This window comes from Equus przewalskii, chromosome X (assembly GCF_037783145.1).
Source record: "Equus przewalskii isolate Varuska chromosome X, EquPr2, whole genome shotgun sequence".
In the NCBI taxonomy this organism is placed as follows: Eukaryota; Metazoa; Chordata; class Mammalia; order Perissodactyla; family Equidae; genus Equus; species Equus przewalskii.
Window position 1 is genome coordinate 14,841,409 of NC_091863.1, and position 24,100 is coordinate 14,865,508.

At 42.5% G+C, this 24,100-nt stretch overlaps 2 protein-coding genes across 3 annotated transcripts in view; one reads left to right on the plus strand and one right to left on the minus strand.

The window, feature by feature from the left end:
- Positions 1-6,743: 6,743 nt before the first annotated feature.
- PDHA1 (pyruvate dehydrogenase E1 subunit alpha 1) lies at positions 6,744-23,448 on the plus strand. Of its 2 annotated transcripts, XR_011535900.1 has the most exons (12): positions 6,771-6,999; positions 12,055-12,114; positions 12,661-12,834; positions 13,615-13,741; positions 14,990-15,081; positions 16,117-16,209; positions 17,021-17,176; positions 17,354-17,425; positions 19,432-19,499; positions 20,611-20,719; positions 21,160-21,380; positions 22,398-23,448. XR_011535900.1 is itself a non-coding variant. In XM_070604217.1 (11 exons), exons 1-11 carry the CDS (start codon positions 6,943-6,945, stop codon positions 21,322-21,324), a joined length of 1,173 nt encoding a protein of 390 aa, XP_070460318.1. In that variant the 5' UTR covers positions 6,744-6,942; the 3' UTR covers positions 21,325-23,448. The 2 variants fall into 2 exon arrangements, 1 of the variants encoding a protein (XP_070460318.1); XM_070604217.1 differs by having other exon boundaries at positions 6,744-6,999; positions 21,160-23,448.
- The window catches only part of MAP3K15 (mitogen-activated protein kinase kinase kinase 15), a 123,153-nt gene continuing 121,458 nt past the window's right edge, over positions 22,406-24,100 (minus strand). Inside the window, exons 27-29 of the mRNA XM_070604218.1 lie at positions 23,240-23,349; positions 23,085-23,161; positions 22,406-22,493 (exon numbers count right to left, since the gene is read on the minus strand). Coding sequence (XP_070460319.1) covers positions 22,406-22,493; positions 23,085-23,161; positions 23,240-23,349 — 275 coding nt within the window. The remainder of the gene's footprint in view (positions 22,494-23,084; positions 23,162-23,239; positions 23,350-24,100) is intronic.

The following is a 24,100-nucleotide window of genomic DNA, read 5'->3' on the forward strand; positions in this document are numbered from 1 at the left end:
GCTTTTGCCATGCAGTCAGGAACCTCACGCCAATATGAAAGCACTGTGGCACCTCTTTCAATTAATTTCCCTCGGGGTCCTGGCATGAGTGGGCACATCTTATATTCCATATTTACCAAAGGCAAAGCTGATATTCAAATCCTCCTTTAGTCAGCGCAGCTCAGCTCTCACATCCCATCTGCAGGACTTTTCCTCCGCCCTGCCCGACACCCTCAGCCCCCATAACACTCTTTACGGTGGAAATGTATTAATTGTATGTATAATCACATGTGTAACTTATCCATTTAATATCTGTCCCCTCCTCCCCAGACCACAAGCTCCATGACAGCCATCATGTCCCTGACACCTATAACCGCAGTGCCTGGTTTATAGTGCTCAATATGTTATGAAGCGAATGGATGGACATTCATAAATGTTTGTGATTGCCTGACATAAGCAAGTCTTTCTGTAGCTTCGGTGCGCTGTAGCAAATACTAGAAGGTGGAATGTGGATTTTCTTAAATCAACTAAAGATAGTTGTCCAATATGTATACTGCTCTCTCTGTAATGAGAAATTTTCAAACATCCATAAGAGTAGAGAGAAGAGTACAATGAACCCCTATGTAGGCATCACCAGCTTCAGCAATTATCAGCTCGTGCCCCGTCTTGGCCACCACGGTTACTGGTTACTGGATTGTCTTAAAGCTGCCCCCAGACATCGTATCATCTCAATCATAAAAACTTCAGTGTGTTTCTGTAAAGGATAAGGACTCTTTTTAAAATTACTTTAATACCATTTGCACACCTAAACAATTCTTTAATATCTTCAAACATCCAGTCAGTGTTTAGATTGCCCAAATTATCTGATAAATCTCTCTCTTTTTATAGTTGGTTTGTTTGGAATCCAGCCAGGATCCACAGGTTGCGTTTGGCTGATAGGTCTTTTCACATATAACAGTTCCCGCATCCTCTTTTTTTTTTAATCTTGCTATTTGTTTATTAAAGACATTGGGTCGTCTCTCTTGCAATGTTTTCCCCGGTTTTTGATTTTACCATTTGCATCTGTAAGCTGGGAGGAAGCCTAGAGGCTTGATGGGATTCCGGCTGGATCTGGAGACAAGAATGTTCTGCGGGTGGTGCAGAGCCTCTGCTGATCTTGGGGCAGGAGGCGCGGGCACCTGGGATATCAGGTGCTCTCAATTCAATCCTACATCTTTTTTTTTCCTGAGGAAGATTGGCCTTGAGCTAACATCTGCTGCCAATCCTCCTCTTTTTGCTGAGGAAGACTGGCCTTGAGCTAACATCCGTGCCCATCTTCCTCTACTTTATATGTGGGATGTGTACCACAGCATGGCTTGCCAAGCAGTGCCATGCCTGCATCTGGGATCCGAACCAGTGAACCCCCGGGCAGCCAAAGTGGACCGTGCTCACTTAACCGCTGCACCACTGGGCCGGCCCTCAATCCTACATCTTAAAGCTCCCTAAAGGCTAGACTCATTATCTCCTTGAGGGTTGCAAGATGTGTCTATTAAAACTCTGGGATTCCTTCTTTATTTACTAGAGGAAACTGCTCTATAAAGAGCTTTCTCTCATCAGCTATTGGTTTATCTTGAAATTCAGTCTGCACAGGAGAGGCAGGATAAATCTTTCATTCTTTACCAGTTTTCAGCATAATTACTATTGGGCCACTCTTTGCTCCTAGGAATTTCCAGGGGAGAGGATTAGGATGTGTATTTTTTAAAGAGAAAATAGTCGTGAGTTTATACTGCTATTTCCAATTCAAATTCAGGACCACCAGGGTTTTACATCTTGGATTTTGTATTTGAGTCTCTTTTATGCTGAAAATCTTGGTTCCTAATGATATTAACATAATTATATTCACTGTATGTGTGTGTGTGTGTGTGTGTGTGTGTAGTCTCAAATAATAAGAATAACACTGATAATTGAAAAGAAGATTTTGGGGGCAGTTTTTTGTCCTGACCTTATCACCGTGTTGTTGGATAACCCGGGTCATTCTCTGCGGGATTATGTCAACAACATGGTGTGTGGTTACAAGCATTTGTTGCCTTTCATCTCTATTTTTACTCCATTTTGTTTTACGGTTATGTAAAACATTTATGTGGTTCCAAAGTCAAAATAGCCCCTAGCCATAATCCTTCCTGGCAGCATGGGGCCTAGCACATCAAAGACACTCTAATATTCGCTGACTTTTACCACCCATGATTGATCTATTCTTTTCTTTTTTTTTTTTTTTTGGTGAGGAAGATCAGCCCTGAGCTAACGTCTGTTGCCAATCTTCCTCTTTCTGCTTGAGGAAGACTGTCATTGAGCTAACATCTGTGCCAATCTTCCTCTGTTTTGTATGCGGGATGTCACCACAACGTGGCTTGATGAGCCGTGTGTAGGTCCGCCTGTGGGATCTGAACCTGTGAACCCTGGGCCACCACAGTGGAGTGTGCCAACTTAACCACTACGCCACCAGGCTGGCCCCTGATTGTTCTATTCTAAGTCATCCATGGAGTGGGAGGTGGCTCCCACCAAGAAAGCCAAAGGCCTGGTAAGGACCAGGGTTTGCCCTAAAATTCACCTTTATTAAGTACTTGTAGGGTGGCTTTGCAAAGGAAAGGTCTAAAGGCATATTTCAGGATCTCTGATATAAATCCTCCTGTTACCGAACCAGGTTGGTTTTTGCCCGCTGCCCATAAGCGGAATCACAGGAACTATGAGATTGCAGCAGAGAGAGGATTTAATCACAAGGCAGCCAAGCGAGGAGGTGGGAGAAGGAGTCTCAAATCCGCCTCCCCGAAGATGGGGACTCAGGGATGTTTACGGGGAGATGAGGAGCGGTGAGGGAACTGATGATCTGTGCGGCGTAGTCAAGCTTCATGGCTCTTCATTGGACGCATGTTCACAAAATGCTGGCATTAGCAGGATCTGAGGGTGCAGTTTTCAGCCCTTTGATGTCAAAAGGTCACTTAGGCACCTGCGCAGGCCCATTTGATAGGTTGGTGGTCTCAACTGGCCTGAACCGGACAAGGGGGTCCTAATACCTGAAAAACAGCTCAAACATCCATTACTGTGGTAAGCCAGGCACCAGGGAGATGCTGTTTGTAGCAAGCTAGTGAGAGCTGGATAATACACTACCTAAGTAGCGTGGTTAACAATGGGTGGGCAAGCAACTAAAAGCTATAATTAGTAATTGCAAAAAAAATACTTTAGTTACTAGCTACCTAATCATTAATGGCTGTTTGCTGGTTTCACTCCAGCTTCACCCAGAGAAGCTGGTCATAAACTGGCCGGGCAGGAGTGCCAGAGAAGAGGAGGTGGCCCCCAGCTCCAGTTCCACCCAACTCTGAAGCTCGCCTCTTTTTTCTTTTTTTAATTATTATAGAGACTCTTAAAGTTTATTCTCCTTTAAGAAATGATATTTTTCTTTTTTTATTGAGATATAATTGACAAATTAGTTTCAGATATACAACATAATGATTCGCTATATGTATATATTGTGAAATGATCACCACAATAAGTCTAATTCACAGCCTTCACCACACGTCATTATAAAAAATTTTTTGTTGTGATAAGAACTTTTAAGATCTACTCTCTCAGCAACTTTCAAACATGCAGTACACTATTATTAACCATAGTCACCATGCTGTGCATTGCATCCTCAGGACTTATTTAGTTTATAACTGAGAGTTTGTACCTTTTGACCCCTTTCACCCATTTGCCCCCGCCTCTGGCAACCACAAATCTGTTCTCTGTATCTATCTGCTAGGTTTTTTGTTTTCATCTTTTAGATTATACAAATAAGTGAGATCATACATTATTTGTCTTTCTCTGACTGAATTATTTGAATTAGTGTTTTCTTTTTCTCCAGATAGATACCCAGAAGTGGAATTGCTGGATCATATGGTAGCTCTATTTTTAATTTTTTTGCAGTATCTCCATTCTGTTTTCCATAATGGCTGCACCAATTATGTGCGTGAGGGTTCCCTTTCTCCACATCCTCTCCAACACTTGTTATTTCTACCCTCCTCTTTCTTAAGACTTTCTCTTCCATCCCTGAGTTTTGCAATTTTTTCTTCATCTCCCCAGCCTCCCCTCCTCCAGATGCAAGAGTCCTTTGTTAATGTTCTAGCACAGAAGACATTACTATGGCTCACAGCCAATGACTATTAACTACAATTTTAATGTGTCATCACTCATACAACACCTGAAGCATCTGTCACCTTCAAGGTTACTTCCAAATCTGGTTTTGACATTTCTGACCAAAAAAAAGTGCAAAGAAAATATTCTCGTTATTAAAAACTGGATTCCCTCATTTCTCCACTGTGAAGTTACAATTTTAACCTTTGTAATTAATCAGTATCTTGTAGGAGGTCTTAAGTGTTCAGTGGAAATGGAAATTAAATCGTGTCACTTCCCTGCTCCCATCTTTCCAATGGCTTCCCATCCCACTCAAAACAAAATTCCATGTCCTACCAAGAAACAAAAAACCCTACTAGGGCCCTACCTGTTCTGGTTTCTCACTTCTCTATTTCGTTTCCCATGGCTCTCTGCCTGCTCTGTGCCACTCTAGTCACCTGCTCTTCTTGCTCCTCCTCTAATATACAACATTTATTTCCACCTCAGGGCATTTGTATTTGTTGATCCCTTAAGCTCTCATTGGGATCTTTGCATAGTCTGCTCCCCGATTGCATTCACGTCTCTGCTCACATGTCCCCTCCTCAGAGGAGCCTTTCTGACCCTCCTCTTATTACTCTCTACCCCCTTACCCTGTTTAATTTTTCTTCACACCATTTATCGTTAGTATTATATGTTCGTATAATATATGTTTATGTGCACTTGTTAATTACCTTCACTAGACTGTAAGCTCGGTGAGAATAGAGCCTATATTGTACTTGGTTCTTGCTATAGCCCCAATGCCTAGTACAGCACCTGACACATAGTCGGTGCTCAATAAATAGGTGTTGAATGAATGAATGAATGAATTTATATTCATATGTTCTACAGTGCTCTTTGACATACACAATCAACATCACCCCTACGCAAATAACTCCCAAATTCATATTTCTAGCTATATTTTCAGGCTTACAACTCCAACTTCTTAGGGGACATCTTCCATCACTGCCTCAAGGTCAGCATGTCCCAAACAATCCAGATCAGCTTCTACTCATGACCTGGACATCTGGCCTCCAAGGCTTTTCATTCCCTTGTCTTCATGCTTCATATTCAACCGGCAGCAGCATCGGCTGCAGTCATGCTGTGCAATGGCTCTCACTTCCGTCCCTGCCTTTTAACGTCCCCTCTCTCTCCTTTAAGGGGTGTTATTCTCACTGTAACCTGGTCATAGAAGTGGAAGAAATCAACAAGGTCTCTCAGTCCAGGCTCCTGCCAGGCCCCAACTCCTTTTTCTAGCCTTCTGACAGCTGGTCATGCTTTGAACTTCTGCTTTGAATACTTTTGGTGACACTGCAGGGAATGATCTCATTGGACAGTTCTCATTGTTAGAAAATTCATTGTTATACTGAACTGAAATCATTTTATTCACACACACACATGCATACAATAGCTCTTTCTCGTGGAACACGATAGGCCTGAAAATGTATGAAGATGTACTTAGTCCTCTGTGGTTTTACTGTTCATTCAATTTTCTCCCTCCCGACAGGATTATACTTCACTCTGTTGAACTCAGACAAGGTTGGGTAACTAGCTCTGGTCTGTGGAAATTGAGGAAGTGACATGTGTCACTTCTGCATAGAATCTTTGAGAGCCAGTTTAAATTATCTCTTTTCCCTCTAACATGAGACAAGCTAAGTTCCTGACAGAGGCTGCTCCATCAGTCTGGGCTCCAGAGTGAGGACAACATGGATCAGAGCCCCAGTCAAGCCATGAGGGACCTTTCGTATGAACAAGGTGACTTGAGTCACTTCAAATTCTTGAAGTGACTGAAATGTGGAGGTCGAATGTTAACAAAACATAACCTAGCCCACCCCAAGTTTGTCTCATTTTTTCCTAACTCCTTTAATCATTCTTCACAAGTCACAATTTCAGCCCCTCGCTATTCTGACTACTGTCCTCTGGATTCCAGCCATTTGTGTCATTATCCCCCTTAAAATGTGGAGCCCAAATCTGAACCCAGTACCCCAAATGCAATCCCACTATCAGACAACCAGCCCTCTAACTTGGGAACTTCTCTGAATAGAGCCTAGAGTTGCTTTTGTGTTTCTTTGTGTGTGTTTTTATCAACCGTGTCATGCTGCTGCTAACTCATGTTGAGCTTGTGAACCAATAACTAGAGCCAAAGGTTTTTCCCATTGATCTCTCAATATTTACTTGGGGAATCGATTTTTGGATCCTAGCTCAAGTAAAAAGGGCAGCATTTTACAACTGTTACACGATCTCTTAAAGACAAGTTAGCAGCAGAACTATTTATAGAAACCAGATGTTCTGTATTTTGGCACCGACCATGCTGTTAATCATCATCCTGTATACTGAGCGAAGCCTGCAAAGTTGCAGTACCGGCAGGACTCGGCGCACGGTAGGACTGGCCTGTACGATTTCCAATCGCGCACGGCTAATCTGTGGCGCAAAATCTAAGAAAGAGGCGCTTTTCCCGCGGGACCCTGGAAGGCGGGCCCCACTTTCCCACGCAGGCGCCTTCAGGTCCCGGGCTCCTAACCCGCCCACTGCGTGGTGACGAAAGGAGCCCTCAGCCCCGCCCGCGCTGGGGCCGACACCCAATGGGCGGCCGTGGGCCCTTTGGGTGGGCGGGGAACGCCTTGGGAACCGTCCTGGTTGGCCCGCGGCCCGGCGCGGCGCATGACGTCTCTCCGTCTCCGTCGCGCCGCGCCGAGGTTAAGGCGTGGCGTCCGCTCCGGGCGCCTGAAGGAGACTTGGAGAGGCCTGGGTAGCAACTTTTAGGTCGGTGGGAATTGCAGCTGCCGTCCCTGCCCGCGCTCCATGAGGAAGATGCTCGCCGCAGTTTCCCGTGTGTTGTCGGGCGTCGCCCAGAAGCCGGTGAGGCGGCGCGAGCGGGCCGGGGTGGGGCGCGAGCGGGGCCGAGGCACGGCCAGAGGCGGGAGGTCCGGCTGGGCCTCGCGGCGCGCGGTGGGGCGCCGCCCAGAGCGCAGTGGGGCGCGGGGAGCTACAGGCCTTTGTTTTACCTCCGCGCCGTGCGCTCGGCTCCTGGCCCGGAGGAGCGGCCGCGTGGCCCGACGGGGAGGGGCAACTCGGCAGGGTGCGCTTGGAGGTCAGCGCGGGCTGGGCGCCGGCCGGCCTAGCAGGGGTGCCTCAGAAGCGCCCCTTCGGTCACTGCGGAGAGGAAAGGAGCCCTAGGCGCCCTCGAGTCTCCAGTTGTCCCCCTTCCCGGCCCGCTCATTGCAGATCTTCCTAACTTTACTCCTCTCGGCCGAGAGGCCGTGTATGTCTTAGCGTGGAATTCGGAGACTGAGCGGCTCCGTGCAAACCCCAGCCTAACGGTTTACTAACCCTATGACTTTGGGCAAGTTGCATTTTTTTGGTTGGTTGTTTAACATCCCCGTGCTCAGTTTCCTCATCTCTAAAATGGAGATGATAAGAGCACTTACACCCTGGGGTTGTTATGAGGCTTAAACGAGTGACACACATGTAAACCTTTCCAGATAGCACCTGGTACCTAGGAGGTGCCAACTGCGCTAATTGTTATTTGAGTGTCCATTTTGGTGTATATTTGTTGAACACCTGCCCTCGGCTCTGTAGGGGCTTCAGAGCCAAGCTCCCCACAAACAACCTAACTCCCCTTTCCTTCCTCAGCGTGGAGCTTTATCTTGGCAATCAATTAAAAAGCAGCCAAGCAGAACGCAGAGAAGGCCACCCTCCCGCCTACACGCACACGCTTAGAGTAAAAGTAGCTGAAGAAAACAGCGGTGGTGCTCCGAGGGTGGGGTTAGGGGTTAGCACTATTTATGGCTCCGGCCTTTAGACGTGCTTAAGGCCTGAGCTGCGAGCGTTTTGCCCTCTGGGCACTGAGAGGTAGTATCACTCCGTATAACTGCAGCCAAGCGTTCACTTGCAGTTCTGGCTCTAGTAACTCTCCCGAACTTTCGTGGCAACTCTGGGTAGTATGGGCAGAGATCATGGAAAGGTGGGAAGTGGACTCCGCTGGGAATCCCATTGACTGAAATAACTACAAACCACAATTTGATTAATCAGTTATTAGCATTTAAATTGTAGCTGGATCTACCTGGAGGACAAGCACGTTTCGCTGTTATTTATTTCTGCATATACACATGATATATCCAACATTTATTGAGGTCTTAATATATGCCAGGCACTGGGCTGTTTAATCTCCACAACATCAGTTTTTAGTTGAATGTAGGTAATAGGAACGTATTTTCAACATTATACAGGACCTTAGTTCTGTATTATGTTAATCTTAAAGGACTAAATTAGAAAAGCGTTGATAGAATCAGTGATGTGCTACAGGAAAAGGCGAATTTGTGAGTTTTCAAATTACCGTCACCCCTGTGTCCCTATGAGCAGAGACAAGTTATTTAAAATTAGAGCCTCAGTCCCTCCACTGTCCAAAATACTCCTGGTTGTGTTTTCCATTCTTCCAGCAATGAAATGCATGAAATACAAATTGCACTTCATCTTCACCTCAAAACTGTGGCTTCTTCAAAAATCATATAGCCCAAATCAAATAGAAATGAATTTGGGGTTACAGTGATCTGTTAACTGGATAAAACAAGAGTGGAATATAATTTCACTCAGTCAACAATTCTTAGAGAAAAGATTATTACAGTAGAAATGGATTCCTGTGCATAACATTTATTTCTCTTATTTTTTTTTTGATGAGAGACAGTGAAAGAGTTAGTGCTCCTTACTTTGAGCCATTCCTCTTTTGGTTATTTTGCGTGTTTCTCCTGTTGCCTGTGTATGTGGCATTAATTATACTATGGCACAGAGAAAAATATTTTGAAGAATTATGTATTAACCCTAGATTAAGTGTGTCTGGGCTGAAACCCTGTTTAATAGCAGCCCCCCCCCCCCCCCCCCCGGAGAGAAAGCAAATCAGCGGGTTAATGTTCCCATAAATTGTAATACAGTAATAGATGAGATGTCCCCAGAGTGCTCAGTGCACTTCAGGCTCTTGGGTCTGGTGTGCTCATTCATCTGTCAGGTTTCTGTTGTGTTAATATAGGCTGCTTAGAGTGTTCAGAGTGTTTGTTTTAGAATCATCATAGACCTATACTTTTTTTTTTAACCTATGCTTCTTAATGTGAGAAAGATCATTGTTAGCAGAAGGAAAACACACTTGAAACTGTCTGTCATGGAGTGAACAAGTTTCTTGTTCCACACCATGCCAGATTCCCAGTGATTCTGGGTTTGAAACTTTGATTTGTAAAAGTGTCATTAAAATTAAGTCAATGTATCAGATGTTAGTCCCATCAAGACAGAAATGACCAGTTTCTAAGCATAAGTGATAAACAGGTTTAAGGAATTTACCTTTTAACAAACTCATGTGAATTAAAGTAGGTGTAGTATTTAATATCTTAGAGGACCTAAGTGGAAATGTTGCTGTAATTATGGTCTTCACTTCTGAGGATTTGAGAGCATCAGGGCTTACTCAGGGTTGGGCTAGGTGGAAGGCTTGGGACTTTTTTTGCTTCCTAAGGTATGCTTTTTGGTGAGGAAGATTAGCCCTGAGCTAACATCTGTTGCCAGTCCTCCCCCCACCCCACCCCACCCCACCCCCAAGCCCCAGTACATAGTTGTATATCCTGGTTGTATGTCCTTTTAGTTCTTCTGTGTGGGATGCCGCCTCAGCATGACTTGATGAGCAGTGCTAAGTCTGCGCCCAGGATCTGAACTGGCGAACCCTGGGCGGCCAAAGCGGAGCACGTGAACTTAACCACTACTCTGTCACCGGGCCAGCCCCAGCCTTAGGATGTTGTCCCACTCTTGCCTCCTTCAGCTTGCTACCCTTCAGCCAACCTACCAAACTTTCAGAAACTAGATGCTAGCACCTCCTACAGAGAGTTGAGAGTGTCTGTCTAAAATGAAAGCGGAGAGCCCACTGCACTTGTTACTTAAGTACCTGTGATTTCATCTTTGAATGAGGTTGAGAGTTTTTGAAGTTCTTATTTCACAGAAGATTAAATTGTGTCTAATTTTATTCTTTGTCTTACTGTTTGTATTTCCATTATGACCCCTTCTTTTATGAGCTGTTTACTACCAGTATTCTTTTGGCTTTTTAAGTAGTAGGTAAGATTTTTAATTTACACTGGGAGAATCTGGAATTGTTGAAGTATTTTTCATCTTTCATTTGAATGGTTTCCATGTATTTAGAAAAAGTTTTTATTTTTCAAAATTTGAATAGGTTTGTCCATAATCTCTCAAAGAGGAATCCCATTTAACAGAGAACTTTTTATGGCTCTCCAGAGAAAATGAATGATAATCTTTTCAACAATCTCAACAGTTAAACTTATGATATACTCCCACTTCTGATACGACTTTTAGTTTCTTTAACTTAACTCGGCTCCTTTCACCCATCATACAGTGATTCTTCATGTTTTTGAGATTCCTAATAATCAGATTGGGGAGAAAGAATCTAAGTAGCTTTCTGGCGTCATAGTCTTTGACCTTACCTTCCTGCTTTTTGTTATATAGAACTGTCATTGGTCTCTAGTTTTAAATCCTTCCCCAAACTGCAGTTTCTGCAACTGTATCTGGAAATTTATTTTGCAATACAAGAAATATTTCTGGCCCCATAAAATTATTTGTTAACTGCCAGAAATAACGTGTTTCACAATTGCCAAATATAACCTTTTTTTGTCACCTCGCCGTTGTCAGCCCTACTTCTTCCCAATTTTCTTCACTTATTCTTAGATATATCAAATGGACTCTCTCCTCCTCTAACTTAACTGAAGCATTTATTTGTAGTATTTAAGCTTTTTTCCTCCAGCAATGTCATTGTCTTTACTTGTTGGCTTTATCAGATAATGGTATATTGATGGGTGAAGAGATAAGTAGCTAATAGCTTTCTGCCTGTTGGCTTGTATACTTGGAGGTACACTTAGCAGGTCAGTCTTAATGAACCTTTCTCACCAAGATTAAGTCCAGAGCTAGAAGGTAAGGTAATACACTGTATGAATATATCAACAGTACTTTTTGTGGGATCTGAAGAACGTGCTTCAAGTCTCTGTGAAAGGAAGTTGTGTTGGTTTACATATTGGTATGTGAAAACGTGGCAGAATGTGGCTAAAATAGTACAATACTACTAATTGGTTAAATGTTTGTGGTCTAACCTGGACCTTAGCTATCACATAGAGTTCTTTTGCTGTGAGCAAGTATGTTCGATTGAAAGAGTGAAAGCGAAACATTTCCCTCAGCTTTATAGCCCCCATGCGGTGACAGCCACCCAAACATCGAGAAGGGGACACTTTTAGAGAACCTCTCTCCTTTCTGGGGCTTTAGGAGGAGCCTACCTAAGATGTAGGCTGTTCAAATTATAAAACATCCCTGAAGTTCATTGTTTTTGAGTCAGGGAGTGCTAAGTATCTTTTCTTTTGTCTTGAATATTTCTCATGTATTTATCTCATACTTTGAACAGTTTAAAATAATTTTCTTATACGATCATTTCATAGAAAAGTGGTTTGCCTGAAATAGGAATTGAATCATAGTTTTATTTGAAGAATAATTCTGAAAGTGAAGCTTTAGTTTGCTCCATATATCTGGTTATGACTGAGAATAGCATAAATAAACAAAGCCACAGATTATCTAGTCTCTTCAATTTGGCCATTAACTTTATCACATTCTCACTGTAATTTCTTTGGAAACAAAGTGACTAAGTGGATGGGTTTTGCCCTCTTTTTCTTTCTGCTATTTGCCTTCAGATGGGGTATGATCGTCTTTCATTGGCCAAAGTATGGATTCATTTTGGAAGACGAGATCTCAACACAGTGAACAGAATGGAAGATAATCCCATGAATATATCAGGACTGCATCCTGATAAGCGATTAATAATAATAATGACTTAAAAAATAACTGACAATAAAAAGTACTGATATTTGTATATTTTGGTCTTTCAAGGCAAGCAGAGTGCTGGTGGCCTCCCGTAGTTTTGCAAACGATGCTACGTTTGAAATTAAGGTAAGAGGTGTTTTATTTTGTGTTAATTTTTCCACAGGTACACTTTGATATACAATTTTACCTTTGGAGTAGAACATGTTGATATTCATGCTTTTTCACCGTTTTCTTCCAAATGTTCTATAATCAAAGATTCAGAGAAGTTTAGCAGAAATTAGAATTTATTCTTCTTACTTAGCAGCTTGCCAGTATTTCTGGGGGTTGGGGGGCAAGCTGAAAAATTAAAGACTTACTCCAAAATTTAGAATGTGATTTGGTAAACATTTGAATAAGATTCTTAGAATGCTGCTTTGAAAGTTTGTCTTTCGCCCTATAACTCAGTTGACTTCTAGGGGTTTTCAGTGAAAGTCATCTTAGAAAGATTTCCTTCTTCCAAAACCCTATCCCATTGCACAGTGTGCTTTGTGACTTAAGGAGTCAGAAGCAATATACAGTATTTCTGATGTGCTCCTCTGCGGGTTTTTGAGTTAAATATCGGCTGCAGTGGAGTTAGATCTTAGAATGGGTTGGCAGTGTTTATATTGTGGTAACTGTCTGATCCCATTTCAGAAATGTGATCTACACCGGCTGGAAGAGGGCCCTCCTGTCACGACAGTGCTCACCAGGGAGGACGGGCTCAGATACTACAGGATGATGCAGACTGTCCGCCGAATGGAGTTAAAGGCAGATCAGCTGTATAAACAGAAAATTATTCGTGGTTTCTGTCACTTGTGTGATGGTCAGGTGAGTGGTAGTTTTGTAATAAAGCTATGTTACTAATGAATTTAAATATGGTTTGTATTTATTGGCCTTTACCCTGCTTTATGCATCCGAAAGGTTCTAGGCGGGTATTTTAGAATAAAATTGGGAATGTTGAGACCTGCTATGAAGCTTATGCTAAAGAATTTATTCACGTATCACATTGCTGATTTCCTGTGTCTTTATCACATTGTGATCACCTGTACTGGATATACTTTTGGAGGAAAGGGTTTTTGTTTTGTGGGTTTAAGCCAAGGGTTATAAATTCCAATGCCTACAGAGACCAGCTGGGTAGAATAAATGAGTGAAGAAGGCCAGCTATGCAAAAAATGGAGAATTGTGACAGGGACTGGTGGTGAACTGGAGTGGACAGGTCTCCCTGCAGGGGATGTCATGACTTGGTTCCAGCCGGTTGGTGCCATGTGGAAATATGAGGCTAATGTTCTGTTGTTCGTTTCTTCAAGAGAAGACAAATCTTAATTTTCATGTGAAATTCCTGCAATATTTTAATGTTGACATCTGATTCAGGATTTTTTTTTTTTTCCAAATCATTGCACAGGCTAAGGGAAAGAGCATATCTGTGGATTGCCAGTGTGTGGCTTCTGGCTTGGCCTTACTCTTCACTCTGTTTCTGATGAAAAATAGAGCTACTTTCTGTGGTTATTAAGAGTACTGCTAGGCCAAATGTTTCATAATAGTCTAGGAAGCCTTTTCTCTGGAAATGTGTGTTGTATTGACTCATCATTGCTTCTTCCTTTAATGCAGGAAGCTTGTTGTGTGGGCCTGGAGGCCGGCATCAACCCCACAGACCATCTTATCACAGCCTATCGGGCTCACGGCTTTACCTTTACTCGTGGGCTGTCTGTCCGAGAAATTCTCGCCGAGCTTACAGGTTTGCTATTGATTTACAAAAAGGGGGAATTAGTGAATTAGATTTTCAAATCCCCTATTAAGATGCTAACCGTTAGAAGTTAACATTAAAACCTTTTTGAGGGGCTGGCCCCCTGGCCAAGTGGTTAAGTTCCCACGCTCCGCTTTGGTGGTCTGGGGTTTTGCTGGTTCGGATCCTGGGCGCGGACATGACACCGCTCGTCAGGCCACATTGAGGCAGTGTCCCACATGCCACAACTAGAAGGACCCGCAGCTAAAATATACAACTATGTACCGGGGGGATTTGGGGAGAAAAAGCAGAAAAAAGAAAGGAAAAAAAGATTGGCAACAGTTGTTAGCTCAAGTGCCAATCTTTAAAAAAAAAACTCTTTGAGTTAAAAGAAAACCCTCTCCCTTTTGATACTCAGGCGCCTCTGTTGTGCTTTTGAGTAAACTGACCATTTCTGAGGTCATCTGGCCCCTCAGGCAAAAGTTTAAAAAAGTTAGCTCTATAAAATTCAGAATAGTGTTTATCATCACTCAAGCATGCCAGCAGAAATCTAGCAATCATAGAAAGTAAATTGAGTAGAAGCATATCAATGTATGCAATTTAAATTCTGGGAATCTTCTTAACATTCCCTTTGTCTTTGTTGCCCTGACTCTTTTTATTATTATGTTTTTAAAGATTGGCACCTGAACCAACAACTGTTGCCAATCTTTTTTTTTTCCCCCAAGTTCCCCCAGTACATAGTTGTGTCTTTTAGTTATGGGTCCTTCTACTTGTGGCATGTGGGACACCACCTCAGCGTGGCCTGACGAGCAGTGCCATGTCTGAGCCCAGGATCCAAACCAGCAAAACCCTGGGCCACCGAAGTGGAGCGCATGAACTTAAACCACTCGGCCACAGAACCGGGCCCAACCCCCTGGACTCTTGAACTATTTAGTGTACTATTGTGGGAGAAGGCGGAAGATGTTTGTAACTGGCAAAAAGATAAAAAATAAAGTCTAGAGTACCATGCTAACATCTGAAGGAAATCAGTGATTAGAGCTGGAAAGGTTGGAAAAGTCAAGGACATGGGACTGGTCTGACCTGCATTATAAAAGGACCGGGAGACGAGGAATATGTTTGCAAAGAGGGATGGGTGCTTACATAATTAAATTGGCTTCTCAGTTCTAATGGTTGTGCCTCTAAGAAAATACTTGGGGTCTGGTTTTGTTTGTTTTGTATATTTGGTTTTTGATGTGTATGTGTGTGCGCTGCCATTTCTAGGACGAAGAGGAGGTTGTGCTAAAGGAAAAGGAGGATCGATGCATATGTATGCCAAGAACTTCTACGGGGGCAATGGCATTGTCGGAGCTCAGGTAGTTGAGGATGAGGATTGCATGCTTTCCTGGATTTGGCCTTGGCTCATGTCTTTACATTATTTTATACCCCAGAAACTTCCCTCTGAAGTATTTTAGTACTTTGGGGACTTGGTGTGCTTTGAAAGACCTATTGATTCTTACCCTACCATTTGATTGTTCAATAGATAGATTTGGTCATTGATTTAAAATTTTTCCTTTTAGGTATTTATGTTCTCAAGTAAACAAGAGCCTCTAGCAGTGGAGCTATACCTTCACCTTTTAATTTACATTGAAGTACATTAATTGCTTCGTCACATCCACTTCACCCTACTTCTTTCTCCCTGCCGTAGATAGGAGGCAGTTGATCAGGATCTCAGGGGCCTAGTTAGAATCCAGAGCCAACTTCTGTGCTTATGGCATCCTCCTTATTCTCATCAGTTAGTGAATAATGAAGAAGTAACAGCATAGGGGCCGGCCCTGTGGCACAGCGGTTAAGTACACACGTTCCGCTTCGGCGGCCCGGGGTTCGCCAGTTCAGATCCCGGGTGCGGATGTGGCACTGCTTGGTAGGCCATGCTGTGGCAGGCCTCCCACAGATAAAGTAGAGGAAGATGGGCACGGATGTTAGCTCAGGGCCAGTCTTCCTCAGCAAAAAGAGGAGGATTGGCAGCAGATGTTAGCTCAGGGCAAAAGTAACAGCATAAAATCATAACTAGATTGTTTGGTTTACTGTCTATAATATTAAGATTCTGCTTTTTAAAAAAACAACCTAGGTTTCATCTTTTGGCTCTTTAGGATTAGGAGTTGAATCTTTGAGTGCAGAAATGTTATTGCCTAATGGTTGGAATAGAATATAATAATGATGTTACTTTACCAGTTTGTTTACAATATTGGGGGTTGGAGTAAGCAGAGATAGGGTTAAGGGAGGGAGAGTTGTGAGGGAGAGTTGAGTGTAATTTCCATCTCAGATTCTAGCCAGGAGTTAAAATCAGAGCATTAATTTCTCCCCTCACGGATTTCTGTGGTTGCTTTCTTGGTTATCCTTAATATTAGGTGCCCCTGGGAGCTGGGATTGCTCTGGCCTGTAAGTATTTTGGAAAAGATGAGGTCTGTTTGACTTTATATGGCGATGGTGCTGCTAATCAGGTGAGTATGTGTTTCTTAACTTTCTAATAACAATTAGGCTTTTATGTCCAAAGTGTTGAGTATTCAGAGGTCAGTTTGTAGGAAAGTACTGTATTGCTTATTAGTTGAAATAGCCATTCATACGGCAAGCTAAAAATTTGGTTTCATGGCCAGATTAGAGATTTACCTCTTGGCATGCTTTACAAGTGCTGTGTAGGGGTGCACTCCTGTGAGGGAGCTCTCCTTTGCTCTTCCTCAGTACTTCACAAACTGTCTGTGGTCACGGACCTTTTTACATTTTAACCCATTGCAAACCAGTTTTTAAACCATTGCTGTAACATACACAGGCATTCTCTTAGATGCCATGGCATTGTCAAATTCTTCTCATAGTTTCTGGGCCCTGAGTCTTTCTGCACTTCTGTCATGGTCCACGTAGTCACGAGTCTGTGGATGACACTCTGAGGCCCTGCTCTGGATGCTGATTCTCAGACAGTGGTTCACTCTGGTTATCCAGTGGGTAAATTTATAATAAAGCATATTTTACATGTTGATCTTTTTCCATTGTCTTCTATACCACTGCCTTGGCCTCAAAGAAGCAAGTGGTGGTGTTTGGTGTGTCACTTCTCTTAGTTGCAAAAGAGGTGATGCTTGCTACTTCCCACCACCCCCCAACACACACTCCTTTGCCTGAAAAGCTTGGTTGTAGAAGAGGCTTTCCATCCTTTGTGAAAGCTTTCTCTGCCAGGTAGAGCAGCAGCTGTTAGGGATGATGAAGTCATCCAGAGAGAAATAGCAAAATGAAACTACTTGAACTTTTTATACGTACTTCCAGGGTCAGATATTCGAAGCTTACAATATGGCGGCTTTGTGGAAATTGCCTTGTATTTTCATCTGTGAAAATAACCGCTATGGAATGGGAACTTCTGTTGAGAGAGCAGCAGCCAGCACTGATTATTACAAGAGAGGTGACTTCATCCCTGGGCTGAGGGTAAGTACCCGTGTCATGGAGCTGGGCTAAACCCTCTGGCTTGATGTTTCTGTGTGTGCCTTTGATAATCTCAGGCAATTTGGGGAGTTCTATTTTCTTAGCATGAACAGATCATATAAAATTAAAATGGTTTTAGGCAGTTTGATTTATGTTCTGCCCCATCCCGTTTTTGAACAGGTAGATGGAATGGATATCCTGTGTGTCCGGGAGGCGACAAGGTTTGCAGCTGCCTATTGTAGATCTGGAAAGGTAAGACTTTCTCTTAGGTCTGTGGGCTAGAGACTTCTAATGATATTTATCTGTCTTAAAGTTAATGCCTCCCGTGTGTCCGTTGTCGCGATTCAGGGGTAGCTGCTAATTGAGGTGTGTAAGACAGGAGCAGAGTCCAGTCCAGAGACTGTGGTCCTGGAGCTCACCTCCTGGGAGACATTCCACCTTGCCCCCATTTGGGGTAAATCTTTTCTTCTCGTGCTTCTTCAGCATTTTGCCTGTCTTCATCATGATCCTTAATCTATTTTGCCTTTTGGTTTGGTTAATCATGTGCCTCCAACTGCTCCACACCCCCCACTAAACATAAACCCCTTGAATGAACAGGTTAAGAACAATGCTCAGCACAGAACTTCTCTTGTATAATAGGCATTTAAGTTTGTTGTCTGTCAATTAAGTATTATGGTTAAAGTATGTAATCTTAGTCTTGCTGTTTTAGTCTTAAGAATCTTGACCTTTCAGTTTTAGAACAGTGAGATTGGCCTAAAAAGAGGCTTACGTGCCATCAGAGCTAGTGAAAGATGTTCTCCCTAAATCAGTGTTCCACAGCCCAGAAAGCATGCCCCTGAGGTTTACCTTTCACTGACTTCCCCTGTGTTTGGGAAGTAATGCCAATAAGATTTGGCTAGCAGTGATGAAAATGGGAGAAAGGGGGTGAAGCAGAGAGGGAAATGGCAAGCAGTGCATGACTAAGATGGCAGGTTGGCGGCAGCAGGCTTAGCAGTCTCCATCAGGACTCCCAAGACTAGAGGTCCAGGCCCTGAGTGGTAGCTATCGTCACCATCTCTCCCAGTTTCTGAAAGAATTTGTGGGATCCAACCCTGCATAGAAATGGGCTCAGTGGTTTATGATGTGTGTCAACTTTCCCAGCCTGAACAAGCCTATCTTAGAATTAGGGGAGGGTCTGGAAACCCCCTTATCACCACTCCCTTAGCCGAACCCACCGTGCTTCCATATGACTACTGGATGGCCTATCAGAAAGAACAGATGATAGTGAGGGATTGACATGGGTCAGTCAACACACTAAGCACTTTTTATGTATTATCTTAGTCTGCATAGCTGAGTGAGGTTGTTACTGTTTTACCTGTTTCGCAGATGAGGAAACTGAGGCACAGAACAGTTAAGAATACATAGCTACTACATATTACAGTCAGGATTGGAAGGCAATCACTTGGACTCCGAGTCCTCCTTTTTAACTACTATACCAAACTACCCAGGGATCCTAGATCCACCCCTCCCCTCACTGCTCACAGTTGTCTCTGGAAGGGGGCTAATGTAGCATGAGCAAGCTACCTGGTGGTGCACAGCCAGGCTGGCCAGGTTCCCAGCAGAGTCGCAGCTTTAAGTATCAGAGCTCCAGTGCCTGCCAACTTGGTTACACACTAGCCAGATGTGTGTGAAGCAGGATTCATGAAATGGGTGTGAGGTGGAAATTCACCTACCCAGCCTATCTTCAGTTCTCCCATCCTTCTATACTTTGCAGCAGACATAGAGGTTTGCTTTTAATCTTATTCTTAGAGATTATATTGTATTTTTTTCTAGTGTTTTAAAAGGATCAGAACACTGGTAGGTCATTTCACCTGTGACTGGGGGAAAAGAGTAGCCTGTTAACCCTGAAGATAAAAGCCATCCCCTCTCCCACTGTCATACCTGTTTTCTAATAGGTTTTTCTTCATTAACTCTGAGGTGTTCAAATGCAATGCTGATGAAATGGACAATTTTTTATTTAACATCACTTGCCTCTATAACATGCTAAATGCCTTTTTGATTCAAAACAACTGCAGCAGGCTGCTTTTATTAAGTTCCTGTTAAAAATCAGAAGAGAAGGATGAGACATGTAATAGCTATTAGAAATGAAAACAGGTAACTTAATTCTTGATAACTCAGCTGATTTAAATATCTTTGATCCCGAAAGGGTCTGCATTTGAGGCTAGGGATTGTTGGTGTGTTATGTCCATTGTCTCACTTAACCTTGGTTTCTGTTTTAGGGGCCCATACTGATGGAGCTGCAGACTTACCGTTACCATGGACACAGCATGAGTGATCCTGGAGTCAGGTATGGTCATGGGAAATCTGAGTGTGCTGTCCAACTCGGGTGGGCTTTGAATGGTGCTACTCACATGAAAAAGCAAAGCATTTCCACATTGACTTTTGAAGCCAGACACCAGCTGACTTCATGCATTGCATTAGCCAAGTAGTTATTTGAGTCTAGCCTGAAAGCAATGCCTCCCAGTACAGTTCCAATATAGAAAGCAGTCTGAAAATCCCTACAATATATAGTGTGTACATGTGAGCATGAGAAAACAATTGCAGAGAGAAATTGTTGCATAAAACAGGCCAGGTAGTAGAGTAGTATATTTGGGGACATTTAGCAGAGGATTGGAATTTGAAAGTGTTCTGACTGACACAGAGTGAGGCTAACTGGCACTTGAGGTATTCAATATGTTGAAATGTTACACTAGGACGATAAGAGTTTTACTTGTCACTTAAGTAACTCTGGCATGTAATACTGCAATCCCGGAGTGTGACACAATTAAAAGAAGTAGATTCAAAGTAAACTATAGTAAGCCTTTGTGTGTAGAATGGAATTCTAAGGGAAAACGTTATAAAGAGCAACTTGTATGGAAAAATAAACAGTGTAATTCTGTTTTCAAAAAATGGTAGAATCCTTGCTTTAGTGTTACATCCTTGTGCTACATCATTGGAAGTATTTTAAGGGAGATAGGAAAGGTACATTTATTTCCTGCTTAGCATACTGATGCCTCAAAGTTTATAGTTACCACCACACAAAAACCAGCTCCACTCTCCCCACACGTGTAAAATGTCAGGAGCTCAAAAGGGTAGGCCAGTTAGCACATAAAGAGGCTCCCCCACTTCCTTCATACCCTTACATCTAGATCAAAGCAGCAACTGAAAACTTGGCCCCTGTGGTCAGAATGCTAGGGAGGCCAGGTGAATTGCCAAGCTAGAGTTTTCTATAAAAGATAGAAGCATTTGGAAGTATAATTCCGCCACTCCCACAGTGACATAGGTATTGACGTGCTCTTTCGTTTCAGAAACGTATTTCACTCTATTAGCCACCAGCCTGGCCCCACGTTGTATTTCAGAGAACTGTCTTTGCTATCCTGGAACTATTCTTAGTTATAACTACGTTTCCCTCCCTGTAGTTATCGTACACGAGAAGAAATTCAGGAAGTAAGAAGTAAGAGTGACCCTATCATGCTTCTCAAGGATAGAATGGTGAACAGCAACCTTGCCAGTGTTGAAGAATTAAAGGTACAGTCATTCTCAGTGGTTTAAAAGTCGAGCTTTAAAGGTTGGCTCTCTTTTCTCAGCAATCAGGTAAAGCTGCCACTCCTGGATGAACTAAGTAAATGGAAACGTATGTATGGTATTACCACAGGACATTAATCAGTCATAGTGGCAAAGTCTATAAACCGCCCCCCCTCCCCCCCGCAGTAGCATAGTTCTTTCTTCCTAAAAATGTACCTTGGATTTTTAATTTATAAATGTTCCCTCGCCAGGGTATGTCTGTTTAAATGTTGAAGTCTGTACTCCAAAATATTCTTGTGTAGATCACTCTGTCATTTATTTAAAAAATAAAATCTTTGAAGCTAGTAGGAACGTTACAGTTATACAACAGGTTCCAAGTAGAACTAGTTGGTACCTAAGCTGCTGTTTGTTCAAAGTCTCTTGAATTGGAATCTGATTTTTAGGAAATTGATGTTGAAGTGAGGAAAGAAATTGAGGATGCCGCCCAGTTTGCCACAGCTGATCCCGAACCACCTTTGGAAGAACTAGGCCATCACATCTACAGCAGTGATCCGCCTTTTGAAGTTCGCGGTGCAAATCAGTGGATCAAGTTTAAGTCCATCAGTTAATGGGTGTCTGGACGTAATGGATGGTTACACCTTCAGTGGGCTGTTCGGCAGCAACTGTAAGGAACTCTTTGTGTTCTCAACTTTGTTCTTGTAAACTTTAAGACTAAATAGTGTGTAGATTGAGATAGTAATTGCATGCAGTGTTGTACAGTGTTGCATTAAAAGAGGTTATTGCACACTTAAGTATTTTATAAAGGTTATTTTAGATTTATATAGGCCCAAAAAAGGAACTACAGAGTTTGTTTAGCCTTACCACAAATTATTTCCTTAAAATAGTTCTATTTGATTTAGTTGTATACTATTTTAACAAATATTCTTTAGTTATACAATTCCTCGTATGCCTGTCCAACACCTTTTGGGGGGGGGGGGGGGTCGTGCCCCTGTCCCTCGCAGTGGCATACTTGCATTACCCAACAGCTAACAGTGTACCCATTAGTGTGCATGTTGGTGCTGGAGCCTGTTCACACTGACCATTGTTTCTCCTTAATAAAACAATATTTATTATAATGAGACAATGGGTGGACGGACAAGTAATAACTTAGTTTTCTCCATTTATACATTCAATATAAATATGAAGCTATTTTCTTAAGAGTTTTCTATTTACATTCGTATCAAACATTAAATATAAGGCATATTCTTCTCTCTTTCAAATTTAAGTGCAGTACCAGTTAATAGTAATGCATAATCCAGAACAGTGATTCCCAGCCTTTTTGTTATTTTTAAACACCCATTGTTTCACCTTTCCAGCAAGTGCTATAGGGTGGACTGATTCTTTTCATTAAAGTAAATTAAAATTCATTTTTAAGAATTCCATAAAACACTCTGGGATGCCAAAACTAAGGTTCACAAATACGGTTCTCACAATGCATACATAAAGGTAAGTTTTACTCACCTTTAAAACATGTTGATAAATAACAGGGTACAAAAAAACCGCATCTCAGTAAGGATGGTCTTTAAAACTTCAAGTTCTTGAATTGTTCATTGAACACTGGTGTTTTCCTTGTGTAAACTCAGAATTCGTGTGTATGTTAACAAAGGTGTTGGCTCTTTGCTCCCTCTGTCCCCCGGCTTAGTGGACTGATTAAGCTTCATCTTGGGTTGCTGGGGACCCCTGAGCCCCTCTTCTGTACTGGGAGACTGCAGTCCAGAGCCTGCAGAGGAGACCACCACTACGAGACAAGAGTCTTCTTTAGAGTCATAAGAAAAGATCACTTCAGAGCAACACCACAAAATACTTCTTTAGGAGCCCTTACGGCAAAAGCTATAGTATATAATTCTAGATTGGCTGTCTAGTCTTAAGTTTTTTTTTTAAGTAAAAATATGTTCCCTCCGCATATGACACTTGTGCCCCAGTAGGAGTAGGACACGGCCTTAGAGGCTGGTGGATGACACGGGAAGGAGAATGCAGGTTGCCATGTGGGTATAGCATGCTGGCATCTCGTGCGTGTCCTCACTGCGCTCTCAGCCAGCCACAGAGAGCAGAAGGCTCTTCCGTTTCCCCTTCCTACTGCTCTCTGACTTTTCCTACCTGGCCTTCAGCTTCTGCCACTTCTCAGCTTTTTCCCAACTTCAGCCTGGGAAAACTCGAGTGTGGAGTGACTTTGGGTAGTTTGTTTTGTTTTCTGACTAAGCCACAGGAAAGAGAATTCATTTCAATGAAGGGGTAAAGTTACCAGCACTTTGTTTCCTACTGCTTTATTTAAAAGCCTAATCGCACGGGAAAAAGTCACTATCTATTACTGTTTTGAGACTATTCTTACCGTAGTCTAAGGTATCTAAGATCCTCCTTAGTGATGTCATTCAGAATATCAGAAAGTGTATAACCCTCTTCAACAATCTGAAACAGAGATCAAATATGTAAGAGCCAATAGCATAGGAATAATCGCATAGGAGTGGTTTTTGGTTATAAAGTTACCTTTTCAATTGTATTCGCATCCGCTCCTTGCAGCTGCAGCCAGTCTACAAGCTCTTTATCTGTTCTCTGCCCAGAGGACCCAGGAGGGGATGCTGAGGTCTCTGTAATATCTGTAATGATCAGAAATTCGTTTTGTTGCATATTAATCTGTAACAGTAAAACTCCTCAAAACTAACAAGTTGATGAAATAAACTATTCCAGAATGTAAATGTGAAGAGGAAATGAATTAAACCTGTCTCAGCTGCTCGAATACACATTGCACAACAATCCATAGTTCTTGGATTCACTTTCCAGAGATTAAAATAATCCTTACCTATGATAGCTTTAGTTAGTTTGAAATTTGATATATTTGTCTACCATTTTAAATGCTTATTCCCTAGTCTTTAAAATGACTTTTCTTAGGAATCACATCCCTGACTGCATTGGAAATCAAAATGATGAAATAGGCTTTAGTGGTGAGATTTTTGTGTCAGAGCTTATCCATTCTGCATTCCAAGAGGCAGCTGTAGCCCTTTTGTAAATGGCACAAAAGGAATAAGGCAGGTTTACAATTTATGCAGTTAGACCAGCCTTTTTAGGTATGCAGCGCTAGGAACTTTGACAAGCACAGTCAAGGAACCCACCGCTACAGTCAAGATACCGAAATTTCCATCACCCCAAAAAGTTCTTGTGGCCTGTTACAATCAATCCCCTCCCCATTCCGATTTGGGTTTTGTCTCCATAGTTTGGTCTCGTGTAGGTATTCTATATGTATGTAGCCTTTTGAATCTTTCACTTAGCATAATGCATTTGCGATTCTTCTGTGTTGAATGTACCAGTAGTTCCTTTTTATTAACGATTAGTAGTCCAGATACCAGAGTA